The 13,523-nt window shown below is 43.3% G+C and overlaps 1 protein-coding gene across 3 annotated transcripts in view; it reads right to left on the reverse strand.

The window, feature by feature from the left end:
* Positions 1 to 11,204: 11,204 nt before the first annotated feature.
* The window catches only part of ITPR3 (inositol 1,4,5-trisphosphate receptor type 3), a 213,002-nt gene continuing 210,683 nt past the window's right edge, over positions 11,205 to 13,523 (reverse strand). For all 3 annotated transcript variants that reach the window (XM_033917436.1, XM_033917437.1, XM_033917435.1), the window contains one exon: positions 11,205 to 12,307. In XM_033917436.1, the coding sequence (XP_033773327.1) occupies positions 12,206 to 12,307 (102 nt within the window). In that variant the 3' untranslated portion in view covers positions 11,205 to 12,205. The remainder of the gene's footprint in view (positions 12,308 to 13,523) is intronic.

A 13,523-nucleotide genomic window follows, 5' to 3' on the forward strand; every position in this document is an offset into this window, starting at 1 on the left:
TTTTTGTCGCCCTCCTCTGGACCGCTTCAAGCCTTCTTATGTTCTGGATGGAGGGAATGGTTAGTGCAGTGGCCTGAGACTCAGGGGAACAAGGGTCCTCAATGCCCACTACAGCTCTTTGTGATGCTGGGCAAATCACTTAACCCTTTATTGCTGCAAGTACCCAGAGAAAGGCAGTATATAAAATCACTGGGAATAACCTTACCCAGTAAATCTGGAACTAATTGTAGTTCTAAGCACATCACCCACGTGAAGGAAGTAAAGGGAATTATCTGAGAGATGAAGCACATCTGTTTGTCTCCTGCCGTGGCAGCTGAAGAAATGTGTATGATGATCGTAAGCAAACTATCTCTCCACTTTCAGATTTAATCCAATCATTTATTTTCTGCCCTTTGCCTCAAATGATCCATGACAGATTACATTTAAGAATCCAGTTAATATACTGGGATAAAAACAGTAATACAAAATAAGAAATACTCACGAAGAAATGCTACACAATTTCATTGCATCAAATATTTGCAAAATAAAAACATCTCAAGATGTTTTCTGAAAGCAAAATATGAAAGCTGTTGTTTAATCATCAAAGGAGCAGTTATAGCTTGATAAGGAGCTATCAAAATTTTGCTTATGACAGATAATGTTGACTGAAGGGTATTTTAACAAACAGCAATCAAATGAAAAGTGCTTTTTCTGCTTGTTTAATTTCTTTGCAGAATTTGTGATATTAAAGGGCTGAATATTGTTCTCTATAAGAACAACAGTCAAGGGATCATGATGGTTTTATGGACAAATGTGTGAGATGACTCCTTGTATGATAAAATGGGAAGCCGCAGCACAAGTCCACAGAATCGATTAATGGTTTATTAATATCTGATAAAATTGCATACTTCGCTAAGCAAATCGAGGCGATCAACAAGGCTATCGGAAAAAGGAAGGAGGGTTACTCACTATACAGCCAAGAGGTGGTGCTATTACTTGCAAAAATCCAAATGAAATTCACTCTCAACAATGCATGACCAGAAACGATCCAGCAAATGATGGCCTAGGCTTCCTCTTTGCGGATCCAAATAGGAGGTCAAAAATAGTATAAGATGACAGAATGTTGCATCAGATGACTAAGATAATTAGTTTAATTTGCAGTTTCTCTCTCTTCCCTGTATACAGTTAGGTGCATCAGTAACATTTTCTGAAATTTGGTGCCAGATCTCATCAGGCCTATTACAGTGTTCTTAAATGTATATATACCAAACTGATCTTTTTTTTTTCAGAGCTGGTGCAAGGGTTTTAGTGCCTTAGGCAAACCTTCAGTTTTGCACCTCCCACCTAGTAACCCCCTCCAAATTATGATAATTGAACTCAAATGGTGATCATCCCAATAAAATCGCTCCCAGAAGAATCCTATAAAAACAGAGATTTTAAATATTAAACTTTGAAACATAGAGACATGATGGCAGATAAAGGCCAAATGACCCATCCGCAGCATCCACTATCTCCTCCTCTCACTATTGGCTAAGGCTCTTTACACCTGCATTGTGATGTCATAGAGCTTTATAGTTATAGAAACATGATGGCAGATAAAGGCCAAATGGCCCATCCAGTCTGCCTATTTGCAACATCCACTATCTCCTACTCTCCCTGTGAGATCCCACATGCTTGTCCCATGCTTTCTTGAATTCAGATACAGTCTTTGTCTCCACTACTTGGAGACTATTCCACATATCTACCACCCTTTCTGTAAAAAAGTATTTCCTTAGATTACTCCTGAGCCAATCACCTCTTAACGTCATCCTATGCCCTCTCATTCTGGAGTTCCTTTCCAAATGAAAGAGACTCACTTTATGCACATTTATGCCATGTAAGTATTTAAATATCTCCATCATATCTCCCCTCTCCCGCCTTTCCTCTGTAAGTCTGTTCCCATATAACATAACAAAACTTTATTTTTGTATACCGCCACAATCAAAAGAATTCTAGGCGGTTTACACAAAAGAGAAAAACTGGACAATCAGCGAAATATAAAATAATAAGCTGAGAATACAGCATATTGACTAAAAAGACAATAAGAATTTAAATTAATGCAGTAAAACAGTAAAATTATTATATTAAGAATAAAAACATCAAATTAAGAGATAAATTTATCGAATAATACTGTCTTAATTTCTCTTCGAAAGGCGCTGTAAGATAACATGGCTCCGCTAATATAGTTACCCAACCAGGACTGTTGTTTACTTGCTTGAAATGCAAGCATTCTATCTAAAAAAAGACCTAATTTTACAACCTAAAATCTTCGAGTATGCAAATAGGTTACAATTCCCGGTTATCCTCACGGGGTTATATAGCACAAAATGAGATAACAAGTAGGTAGGGGCCACTCCCCAAACCAACTTAAAACAGAGACATGCGAATTTGAACATTACACGTACTTCCACTGGCAACCAGTGTAATAAACGATAATAAGGGCTGATATGATCGCTTTTCTTCAGCCCAAATATCAGGCGAACAGCCGTATTCTGCACTATTCTCAATTTTCTCACAACTTTCTTTGGTGGGCCCAAGTAAACAATATTACAATAGTCCAATATGGATAGTACCAATGTCATACATTTTACTAGCTTTCCTCTGGACCAACTCCATCCTGTTCTTAACTTTTTGAAGGAGTGGTCTCCAGAATTGTACATAATATTCTAAATAAGGTCTCACCAGAGTCTTATACAGGGGCATTAATACCTCCCTTTTCCTACTGGCCATACCTCTCCCTAAGCACCCTAGCATCCTTGTAGCATTTGCTGTTGCGTTTTCAACCTGTTTGGCCACTTTTGTTTTGTAATATATAGACTGTGATTAACAAAAATAGGGAACTCATAGATTTTGTCACATCTGTGTTGCGTAATGGTGCAGTTTTAAGCAAATGTGGGTGATTTGTACCAAAATAAATGCCATGCAATACTTCGCATAATTGACCACCAGAACTCGTTGTTTACCTGGTTTATCTACTGTGTAGAAGTAACATCAGCGTGATGTCATTGTTTATACGACACGGCATATGGGAAAAGGAAACCTGCACATATTATTACCTCATGAGTTTTTGCACATCTATTTAATTAAAATGTTCATTGGAAACCAATTTATTGAATTATTGAAATTTTATTGAATACTGAATTTTATTGAAATTTATTGAAAACCAGACAATAATAAAGCTTTGTTACCACACCCTAATACTGCTGTCAAACCTAGAGCTACTCTCACAAAGTAAATAATAGGGTTAATTTCTGTCAGTTTGTACACAATGTCCTCCCCAAGGGGGGACACACGTGTGAAGACATGTACACCATCTTATTGGAGCACTGATCATATGTTGATCAAGTTCTTTCCGTGCAGTCATTACGTTTCCAACCGTGTTGTACCAGTTCCATCAGTCTTTTTCAGAAGCTTATTTCCGCTCCCCACGTCCATTCCTGCAAGCTCCGTCCTCATCTGCACAAGGCCTCAAACACTTTAAAATCATGAGTTTGAGGCTTAGCATACGCTAATCTGCAGCGCGTGCTAAAAATGCTACCACAGCTTAGTAAAAGGAGCCTAGAACAGAAGGAAAAATAGTTTATGCTGTATCTGAACCCTACTGCCAGCGCTCAGGCAGAGTTCCATCCCCGTGAGACGAATCACTCATTCCCTAAAAATAACCCTAACCTTACTGGCTTTTAGGACTGCCACTTTCCCCTTCCCGCTTACATTTTCTTACCATTACTGGCATAGGGGGACTCCGATGTGCCACCCTGAAGGCTCTCCAGGATCTGTCCTTTCCCAATATCACTGTCTCCAACTAGCAAGAACTTGAGTGCGTTGGATTGACCACACAGGCCCCAGCTCGACCAACTTTTCCATCACTTTCCATTGCATTGTCCCGAACAGTATAAAGCAAAGACCCACCGCGCGCGGACACCTGCACTGACGTTTTCCTCGCGAGACTACGACGGCGAGATCAACCCCAGAATACAAAGCGTTGTCACATTGCGCTCTTTTCCTAAATGATATGAGCAAGATGTTGGCGCTTGTACCTGTCGGCGGGCCACCTTAATGGAAATGTGGAACTGTTTGGCGGGCCAAATTTTACTACACCGCGGGCCAGAGTTTTTAACATGTCTGCTCTAAATGGACAGATTAAATCACCTCACAAGTACTTTTCCTCCATGTATTGAAAAAGCCCCCCAAAAATAGAGACCCAGCAGTAAGGCTATGTGGAAAAAGTGGATATTTTTTTTATACAGGAAGGGAATTTTGGATTTAGTTCATGCCTTTTTCAGTAGTCGTTGAAGGCAAGTTACATTCAGATAGACTAGGTATTTCCCTGTCCCTGGGGAGTTCACATTTCTAACCCCCCACCCTCACCTTCATTTTTACAAAGCCATATTAGTGGCTGCTGCTGTGGTAACTGCCCCAAAAGCCCATAGGGATTTCAAGGGCTTCGAAGCTTTTGCCGTGCAGCTGCCACTAGCACGGCGTTGTAAAAGAGAGGGTAAGTTTGTTCCTGAGGTAATGAAGGGTTAAAAATGACTTGCCTTGGAGAAGCAGCAGAGGTGTAGTAAAGTGTGTGGGGGGGTGGGGTGGAGAGCGGCCCACCCCTGGAGCTATGTTGGTGGGGGGTGCCGGCAGCTCTCTGCCACGCTATGCTACACTTGCGCCATCCCTTCCCCCTGCCCCTGGACCTGTGTAGATCTTCGCTAGCACGAGCGACTTCTCCTGCCTGTTGCTCACGCCAGCCTGGTTCCCCTCTGAATCACTTCCAGGTCATGGGGCCAGGAAATGACGTTGGAGGGATATCCAATGCTGGCCCAAGGAGCATGCTGAAGAAGTTACTCGCACTAGAAGATTTAGAGGTACGGGGAGGGAGGAGCGAGAGCATGAGTGTGGAGTGGGAAGGCGTGTGGGGGGGGGGGTCGCCTCTTCCCAGGGTGCCCCCTACCCTTAGTACGCCACTGAGAAGCAGCATTTGAACACTGGCTTCCCTGGTTCTCAGGCCACTGCTTTAATCAGGCTACTCCTTTTCTCTGGAAGAAACTGAGAGCGAAGTTCGGCGAGCAAAGCCTGAAGAAAGAGGCAGCTAACGGCCTGCGCAACACCGTACGCAGCATTTTGGATGCTCTGCAGCTCGCTTTCAGGATCTCATTATATCTTTTGTTATTTCTTGATGGATTGAATTCTGTTTGAACTTTTCCTTTGGCTTTTTGTACTATTGTGAGTCGTTAATGAAAAATCGCATCAAAATTATTTCCCCTTTCTAGCAGTGGTATTTTGCAAATAGGCAGATCTGCTACACTCAGCATCACCATGCAGCGAGTAAAGAAATCGGCTACCTGCAACACATTGTCAGGCCACAGGCTAGCTCACCTTTTGTGAACTTATGTAATGGCAGAATTAAGCCATCGCAGGTTACATAAGAATAGCCACATTGAATCAGACCAGTACAGGCAGTCTCCGGGTTAAAAAGGAGCTACATTTTTAAAGCTGTTCTTAAGTCGGATTTGTATGTAACTCAGGACTTGTAGATTTTAAGATTCTTGCTGCTGAATGACACGGTGACAAAATTAATCACCGTTCCCGTCCCCGTGGATAACCGCGGGAAACCATCTTCATGTCATTCTTTAAAGAGAGAGGGAAGAATCAGAGTATGAATGTCCACAACCACTGACCCTCAAGCTTTACTTTGTAGAATGCTGGTGTAGAAGGACTGAGGTTGAAACAGACACTACAGAATGACAGTCTCTGGTATCCAGAGCAGATATTGTGATGTCATAATGCCTCATTCCACCAGTGCCTAAGAGCCAATCACATCAGTGATGTCACAATGGCTTCATTATCCTTGGCTCACATAAGAATCAGAGTATGAATGGCCACAACCACTGACCTACAAGCTTTGCTTTGAAGAATGCTGGTGTAGAAGGACCGAGGTTAAAATAGATACTAAAAAATGGCATGGGATTATTTCCCGTGGTTATCCGCGGGGACGGGAATGGTGATGAATTTTGTCACCTTGTCATTCTCTACAGCTGACAAAAGGAACAACTGCTCCTACCAGTGGTCCCTCTAAGCTACAGCATGCACAACCACACACTTCTTAATCTGGCCATCCATCATTCCTGAATCTGCTGCAGGAGCAGTGTAGGACTCTATGCACTGGAAATACTGCTCAGTGAAATCAAATGAAGCCACAACCACGTTCTTAAGTAGCAACATTCCAGAGCTCATATTGTGATGTCATAATGCCTCATTCCACCAATGCCTAAGAGCCAACCTCAACAGTGATGTCACAATGGCTTGATTATTCCCTTACAGGCAGTCCCTGGGTTAAGAACGAGTCCCTGGGTTAAGAACGAGTTATGTTTTTAAAGCTGTTCTTAAGTCAAATTTGTAAGTCAAAATTGTATGTAACTCAGAACTTGTAGATTTTAAGATTCTTGCTGCTTACCTCTGCTCCCAGGTGACAAAAGGGTCAATTGTCCCTACTGGTATTCCCTCTAGGGTACAGCATGCACAACCACACACTGTTCTTAATGTGGCCATGCATCATTCCTGAATCTTCTACAGGAGAAGTGTAGGAGTCTATGCACTGGAAATACTGCTCAGTGAAATCAATTGAAGCTGCAACTGCGTTCTTAAGTACGATTCGTACTTAAGTCGGACGTCTGTAACTCAGGGACTGCCTGTACTTGACTCGCATAAGAACATAAGAGTTGCCATATTGGGAAGGTCCCTCAAGCCCAGTATCCTGTTTCCAAAAGGACCAACCCAGGTCATAAGTGCCTGGCAAGATCCTAAGGAGTAACAACATTCTAGAGCTGAGATTGTGATGTCATAATGCCTCATTCCACCAATGCCTAAGAGCCAACCTCATCAGTGATATCACAATGGCTTAATTATTTCTATACAGGCATTCTCTGGGTTAAGAATGAGTTACGTTTTTGAAGCTATTCTTAAGTCATATAAAACTCAGAACCTGTAGATTTTAAGATTCTTGCTGCTTACCTCTGCTCCCAGCAGTCAAAAGGACTAACAGTCCCTAAGCCAGTGTTCCCTCTAAGGTACAGCATGAACAACCACACACTGTTCTTAATGTGGCCATGCATCATTCCTGAATTTGCCACAGGAGAAGTGTAGGAGTCTATGCCACTGGAAATACTGCTCAGTGAAATCCAAAGAAGCCGCAACCATGTTCCATTTCAATTTAGAGCAGCCCCTTACAATAATAAAAAGAAACCATTAAAAAAAGCAGCAAAATGTGAAGGGCGCCTCGATATATTGAAAGCAAACTCATCAATCAGAAAACAACACACGGTAATAAACCATAAAGTGCCTTATAACAAAGACAGCCACATTCGAAAACTACCCTGGCCTCTATCTGTGTTCCTTATGTGGCTCACTGTTCGAAAGATATACAGGTAGTCGTCAACTTACGACCTATCCAAGTTACGACAGTTCGACCTTACGACGCGACTTCCGCTCTCCGAAGAAAGAAAACGTTGTTAACAGATTGCTTTAAGATGGTTAAAATGATAAAAATATCATTACCCAGTCTAATATCCTTGCCTTAATTTAACATAGGCCGACTTACGTCCTGATCCACTTACGACCTAGAGTCGGAACCAATTGCGGTCGTAAGTCGACGACTACCTGTAGTTCAAGCCAAGCATAGTAATTTTCCCTATCCAATCCTGGAGCTGCAACTGTGCCAAGGCATCATAGAAACAGAAACATATGGCCTCTCTAGTCTGTCTAATCATGCCATCTGCTATCCCCTTCTCTCCCTTAGATATCAAATGTGTTTGTCCCAAGCTTTCTTGAATTCAGATATACTTTTGTCTCCATCACCTCTACTGGGAGGAGGGGGGGGGGGGGGGGGCGCTCCAAGCATTCATCACCCTTTCAGTGAAAAAGTATTTTCTGGGGTTACTTCTGCATCACTCCCCTTCCACCTTCATCCTATGCTCCCCCTCATTCCAGTTTCCTTTCTTGAGAAAAAGACTCGCCTCATGCGTATTTATGCTACGTAGGTATTTAAATGTTTCTGTCATATCACCCCTCTCCTGCCTTTCCTCCAAAGAACCCAGAACCTATTTAAAGAGCTTTTCAGATAAGTTCATACAGTTTATGCTATTCTTTCACCATTAATCTGTTTGAAGTTTAAAAGCATTTATAAATGAAAAAAGTGCTGTGATTATAGGTGGCATCAACACACATCCAATTGTCCGGGCTTGTCCCGGGGTCTGAAATTCAAATCACCTCTGAGCACACTAAAAAAAAAAAACCCCATTAAGCTATGTACAGCTCCCCTCCCGATTCGCGGTTTCCCCAATCGCAAATTTGGTTAATCACAATTTTTTTACTCCTTGATTTTTAATTCAGAAACGCTGCCCCGGACATCCCCCAGACCTTACCTACGCAGGGTAGCAGTTATCTTCCTACGCTCCTGCCCCGCGCAGAGCTGTGCTGCGAGTTCCTGTGGTCTCACGAGACTACAACGGAAACTCCTGTTGTAGTCTCGTAAGACCACGGGAACTCACAGCACGGGTGCACAACACGGCTGTGCACAGGGCAAGAGCGTAGGAAGATCGCTTCTGCCCCCACGTCACTGCTAGACCACCAGGTAAGGTCGGGGACACAGGAGGGAGGCGGGAGTTGGTCAGAGCCGTCCCAAAATATTATTCGCGATTCTCCCTATTTGTGGGCCGGCTCTGCCCCTAACCTCCGCGAATATTGAGGATTATAGTATATACTTATTGGATTTTCACTTTAGAAGCCACTTCTTTTTCTGCGCTGTTGATTTCCTCCAAAGTATACATATTGAGATCTGTATGCCTTATGACTAAGACCACTGGCCATTTTAGTAGCCATCCTCTGGAACAATCCTGTTGATATCTTTTTGAAGGTGTGGTTTCCGGAATTGCAGACAATATTCAGATTGGAGTTGGTACCATTCTTGGATTCCACAAGTTTGTGGTTACAATTATTTCTTGCTATTCTAGGTTGGTTAGTTAGAAATCACCTTTATTACTGTAATGTACAAGGAAAATTTTGTGGTATATTGATATTCAGAATTCAGTAAGGAAATATATATTAACTAATATACATTTCCTTTAGGAATTCTGAATATCAATATACCACAAATTCTACCTTGCACTAGAGAGTTGCGCGGGGACAGAAATTCCACCCATCCCCACCAGGATCCTCTCCGTCCCCACCCGTCCCCGCCAGGATCCTCTCCATCCCCGTCAGGATCCTCTTCGTCCCCACCCATCCCCGCAAGGAATTACCTCCATCCCCGCCTGTCCCCATAAAAAGCAGCAATTACTTCTGACAGGATCATCAATTCCACAGTTTCTTTTGTGTTTGCGCTGCTGTTTTCCTTGTGGAATCTCTTTGGTGGAACCCTTTTTTTGTTTTCTGTTCAGGTAATTAACTTATAAACCCCCTCTTTTACTAAGGCTGAAGTGTCCATTATATTATATGGATGAACTCTGCTTCCAAAGCCTTCCATCCCCGTGGGAGTCCCGTTGGCTAGAGCGGGGTCTCCATGGGAGTCCTGTGGGCCAGAGGGGGGTCCCCGTGGGAGTCCCGTGGGTTAAGGGGGGATTCCCGTGCGATCCCCATTCCCGTGCAGACCTCTACCTTGCACATTACAATAATATCAAGTAGTTTGTCAGCTGTATAGATATTAGAGCTGTGTTTGTAACAGAAACCAAAGTTACTGCTGAGAAATAATTACCTGGTTTGCAAGTTTTAGCTATATTTTACTAATAAATCACTGAGAAATCAGAACGCTTCAGTAGTTTCATTGCCTGATGACAACAGAAACCCAATGAGAGGGGTGGGGCTTCCCTTAGGGAATGTATCTCCATGCATCCCCAACCTATACATATTTGGGGGCTCATTTGAGCGGGTATAACCCCGTATTATATCGTACACCTTTTTCTGAGAGATTCCTTTTATTTTGTTTGTTTCAACAGCTTTTTATACATATTTTAAAGTAACATCCAGCTCTATTCAATCATAAGTCTTCAGCATAGTTTAGGGCCCCCCCCCCTTATCAAGCTGCATTAGGGTTTTTATTGCAAGCCGATGCGGTAAAAGCTCCGACGCTTGTAGAATTCCTATTAGCATCAGAGTTTTACCGCAGCGACCTGTGATAAAATTCCCTAATGCAGCCTGATAAAAGGGGACCTTAATTTGCTAATCATTGCTGCCTCAATGTTACTTTAAATCCCCTACCCCCATACCTCTCTCTCCCACTGTCCTCATCCCTCAATTTATCCCCTACCTCCCACCTACAAATTCCTTCACATTTCCCTCTTACCAGCTGTCAATTGGCTCTTCAGGCACCTGTCCCCCTCCTAATCCCCCCCTAGTCATTCTCACTCTCTTCCTCCCCTCTTCTTCTCCCCACTTTACATCCCCTCCTTCTCAGAAATCCCTATACTTATAGGTTCCCTTCCCCCTGATGACCCTATTCCCCCAACAACTTTTCAAGGTAATGCCATTCTTTACCCTTTGGTAAAACATCCTTCATATAATGCTCAAAGGTTAACATTCCATTCTCGGATTGCGGAGCTCTCTCCAGTTTGCCAGGGCACAGAGAGTTTTGCACCTAGCTGCTGCCAGCCCCATTCTGTGTAGTTGTTTTTCCCACTTCTCCGTAATCCATGCGATCAAACAGTTTTAGGGTGCTTTGCCTCCTCCTTTAGTGGTCAGAACCTCTATTACCTGTGCCCAGAAAGCCCGCATTTTTTTGGATATGTCCACCTGAGGTTGCTTTTCTTTTTTTTGTCTTTAAAGGGATCCATTTGGTGACAAGGTCCAGAGACCATGTGTAATGCAGGATGAATGTTACAGAATCTCATTCTATGGAAAAGATGAAGCGGGTGGTGCCAACTTGGTGATGTTGCTGCACTGTTTATCAGCAGCAGTGTTTTTAGTGATGTGGGTGCTTCTGCTCTGTTTGCTATCAGTACTGTGCATAGAGAACAATGAACAGAGTAATGGGAAGCAAATCACCTGTATGGAGGAAAGAGTGTGCAACAACAGCCCAAGGCAGGAAAAACATCAGAAAGACTTTCTTTGAAAACAAACTTAGAACTGATTTTCAAGACTAGTGCAGCTGCTTTTTGCTTTTCATCCTCATCTGTCAGTTCACCAGCCATTAAACAAATATTGTAGTGTTTTCATCCACTTAGTTTTATTAGGACTTTAAAATCTTTGTTTTGTTGTTTGTTTTTTTTGTCAAAGCAATTTACATATGCATTCATAGGCTAAAAAGTGTTATAAAATATCCTTAATAAGAAAAACCATAACATCTACACCCCTTTTTCATAGTGAGCCCCTGGAGTTCTACTTCCCCCTCCCCACCCAGCGTTCGTATGTTCTACTGACCAGACAGACCATCTATGCCCACCATCCGTGCCCAGCTCCTATTTGAGCAGGAAAGTCCCCGCAGAACTCCGGTTTTATGCCTATGTCTGGATTGGGTTCTCTGAGCTCCCACAAGGCAGGGCAGCCGGAATAACACCAAGTTCAATGGATAAGATACAAACCTCGTACCAGCTACTGAGAACTTTGTGTCACCAGCCTCTTCGCTGCTAATCAGGAAAAAGTAGTAGTGTGCTGTATGTCGAAAGAAAACCTATAAACCCGTCCTGGTCACCCATGCAATGTACTAAAGCAGATAAGCAAGGCACCTGAGTGAGGAAATTGTCATTAAATAAGTTATTTTTGTACAAGCCACAAAGGTAACTTTCCCTGCTAGCTCCATATGGCATTTCTCTGGTGTATCCATGGGCTACAGATGATTTCTGTAACCGTTTGCTGTACTTTACAGGTATGGCTAGATAAAAGTTTTAAGAATTCCAGTATACCTCAGTCTGAGTCATCCAAGCTTTCCATAGAAACTTAACTAGCCATATACGAAGACCTAAGATGTCCTTAGCTGTACCTGGGCCAATGAAACCCATCTGTACCTAATTAAGTCACAGCAAAAGCTGGAACCATACAATGTGCTGTGTGGGGGGAATATTCAAAGTATCTCTAGGTACAGCGGGCTCCATTTGGGATGCCATCCTGTGGTTGTCATGAATTGCCTCAGAGGCTGCACATCCATGTCCCAAGCAGATGGTCCCAATGAGAGCCACTACTGGCACAGATGCTTGTATAAAGGGGCCGCTTATCTGTTGGTTTCGGCTTGGGATCTGGCCATCTGGGCACCTGAGTTGTTCTGCACATCCTGAAAGCCCATACGCTGTCGACGTTTTCGCTGTTCCGTCATCTGTAAGTCAAGCAGGAGAAAGAGATCAGTCAGGTCAGAGCAGCGGTCTCCAACTCAAAAGCCTTTGAAGGGCCACATTTTGGATTTGGAGGGACTCGGAGGGCCGCAGAAAAAATAGTTAATGTCTTATTAAAGAAATGACAACTTTGCATGAGGTAAAACTCGTTCTAGTTTATAAATCTTTCCTTAATTGCTTAATTGTTTATATAGTTTTTCAATTTCTGCATGTTGCACTGCTTTCAGCTGTGTATAGCTGAAATTCCTCTCCACTCCACCTCACACTCAGGAAAGCACTTGCGTGAGGTTGCAGCAGTGAGGCGGGCAGCTTTCCAGAACAATGGTAACATACCGAGGGCCTCAAAATAGTACTTGGTGGGCCACAAGTTTCAGACCACTGGATTAGAGCATTTTGTTCCTTCCTCAGTCCATTCATCCTCTACTGTTGGCTAGCAGGGGATACTATTGTTATTCTGCAGACATATCACACATTTCTTATATGAATGCTCTATTGTGCTGTTTTAATATGTATATTTCTAAGACTGTCAAAAACTTTCTTCTATTAACATATATCATCGGATCATTCACATCATATACAGCTACTAGTTTTTTAGTCCGTTACATTAATGGGTGCTAGCAGCCCTTCTTCCTTACTTTTTTCTCCCCCCTGTCCAGCAATATCCCCCCCTTCTCTGCTCCCACTGTCTAGCAGTAGGCCTTTTCCCTTACTTTTACCTCCCCCCTGTCTAGCTGCACCCCTTCACTGCTCCCCCTATCCAGCAGTAGTGCTTCTCCATTGGTTTTATCTACCCCTGTTCAACAGCACCCCTTCCCTGCTCCCCCTGTCCAGCAGTAGTGCTTCTCCATTGGTTTTACCTCCCCCTGTTCAACAGCACCCCTTCCCTGCTCCCCCTGTCCAACAGTAGCCACTATCCCTTCTTTTTACCTTCCCCCTGTCCAGCAGCACCGTTTGTTCCAAATTTCAGTGGTCTCTCCCTATCATCGGGCCCTCTCCTCCTCTTCCCATTGCTGGGGTAGCTGCAGTGGCACCTTATGTGGAGCTATCTCCAACGCTCACACTCTCTCCCTGTCCTCCTGTTCCAGGGTGCTCGATTTCCCCCCCCCCACCCCCGAAACAGACGTTAGAGTTGATTGCGCAACTGCGTGCGGCGGTCCTTCGCTTCCTGTTTGTCTCCGTGGGCAGTTTTTTTTTGTGTAG

Source organism: Geotrypetes seraphini, chromosome 13 (genome assembly GCF_902459505.1).
Source record: "Geotrypetes seraphini chromosome 13, aGeoSer1.1, whole genome shotgun sequence".
Lineage (NCBI taxonomy): Eukaryota > Metazoa > Chordata > Amphibia > Gymnophiona > Dermophiidae > Geotrypetes > Geotrypetes seraphini.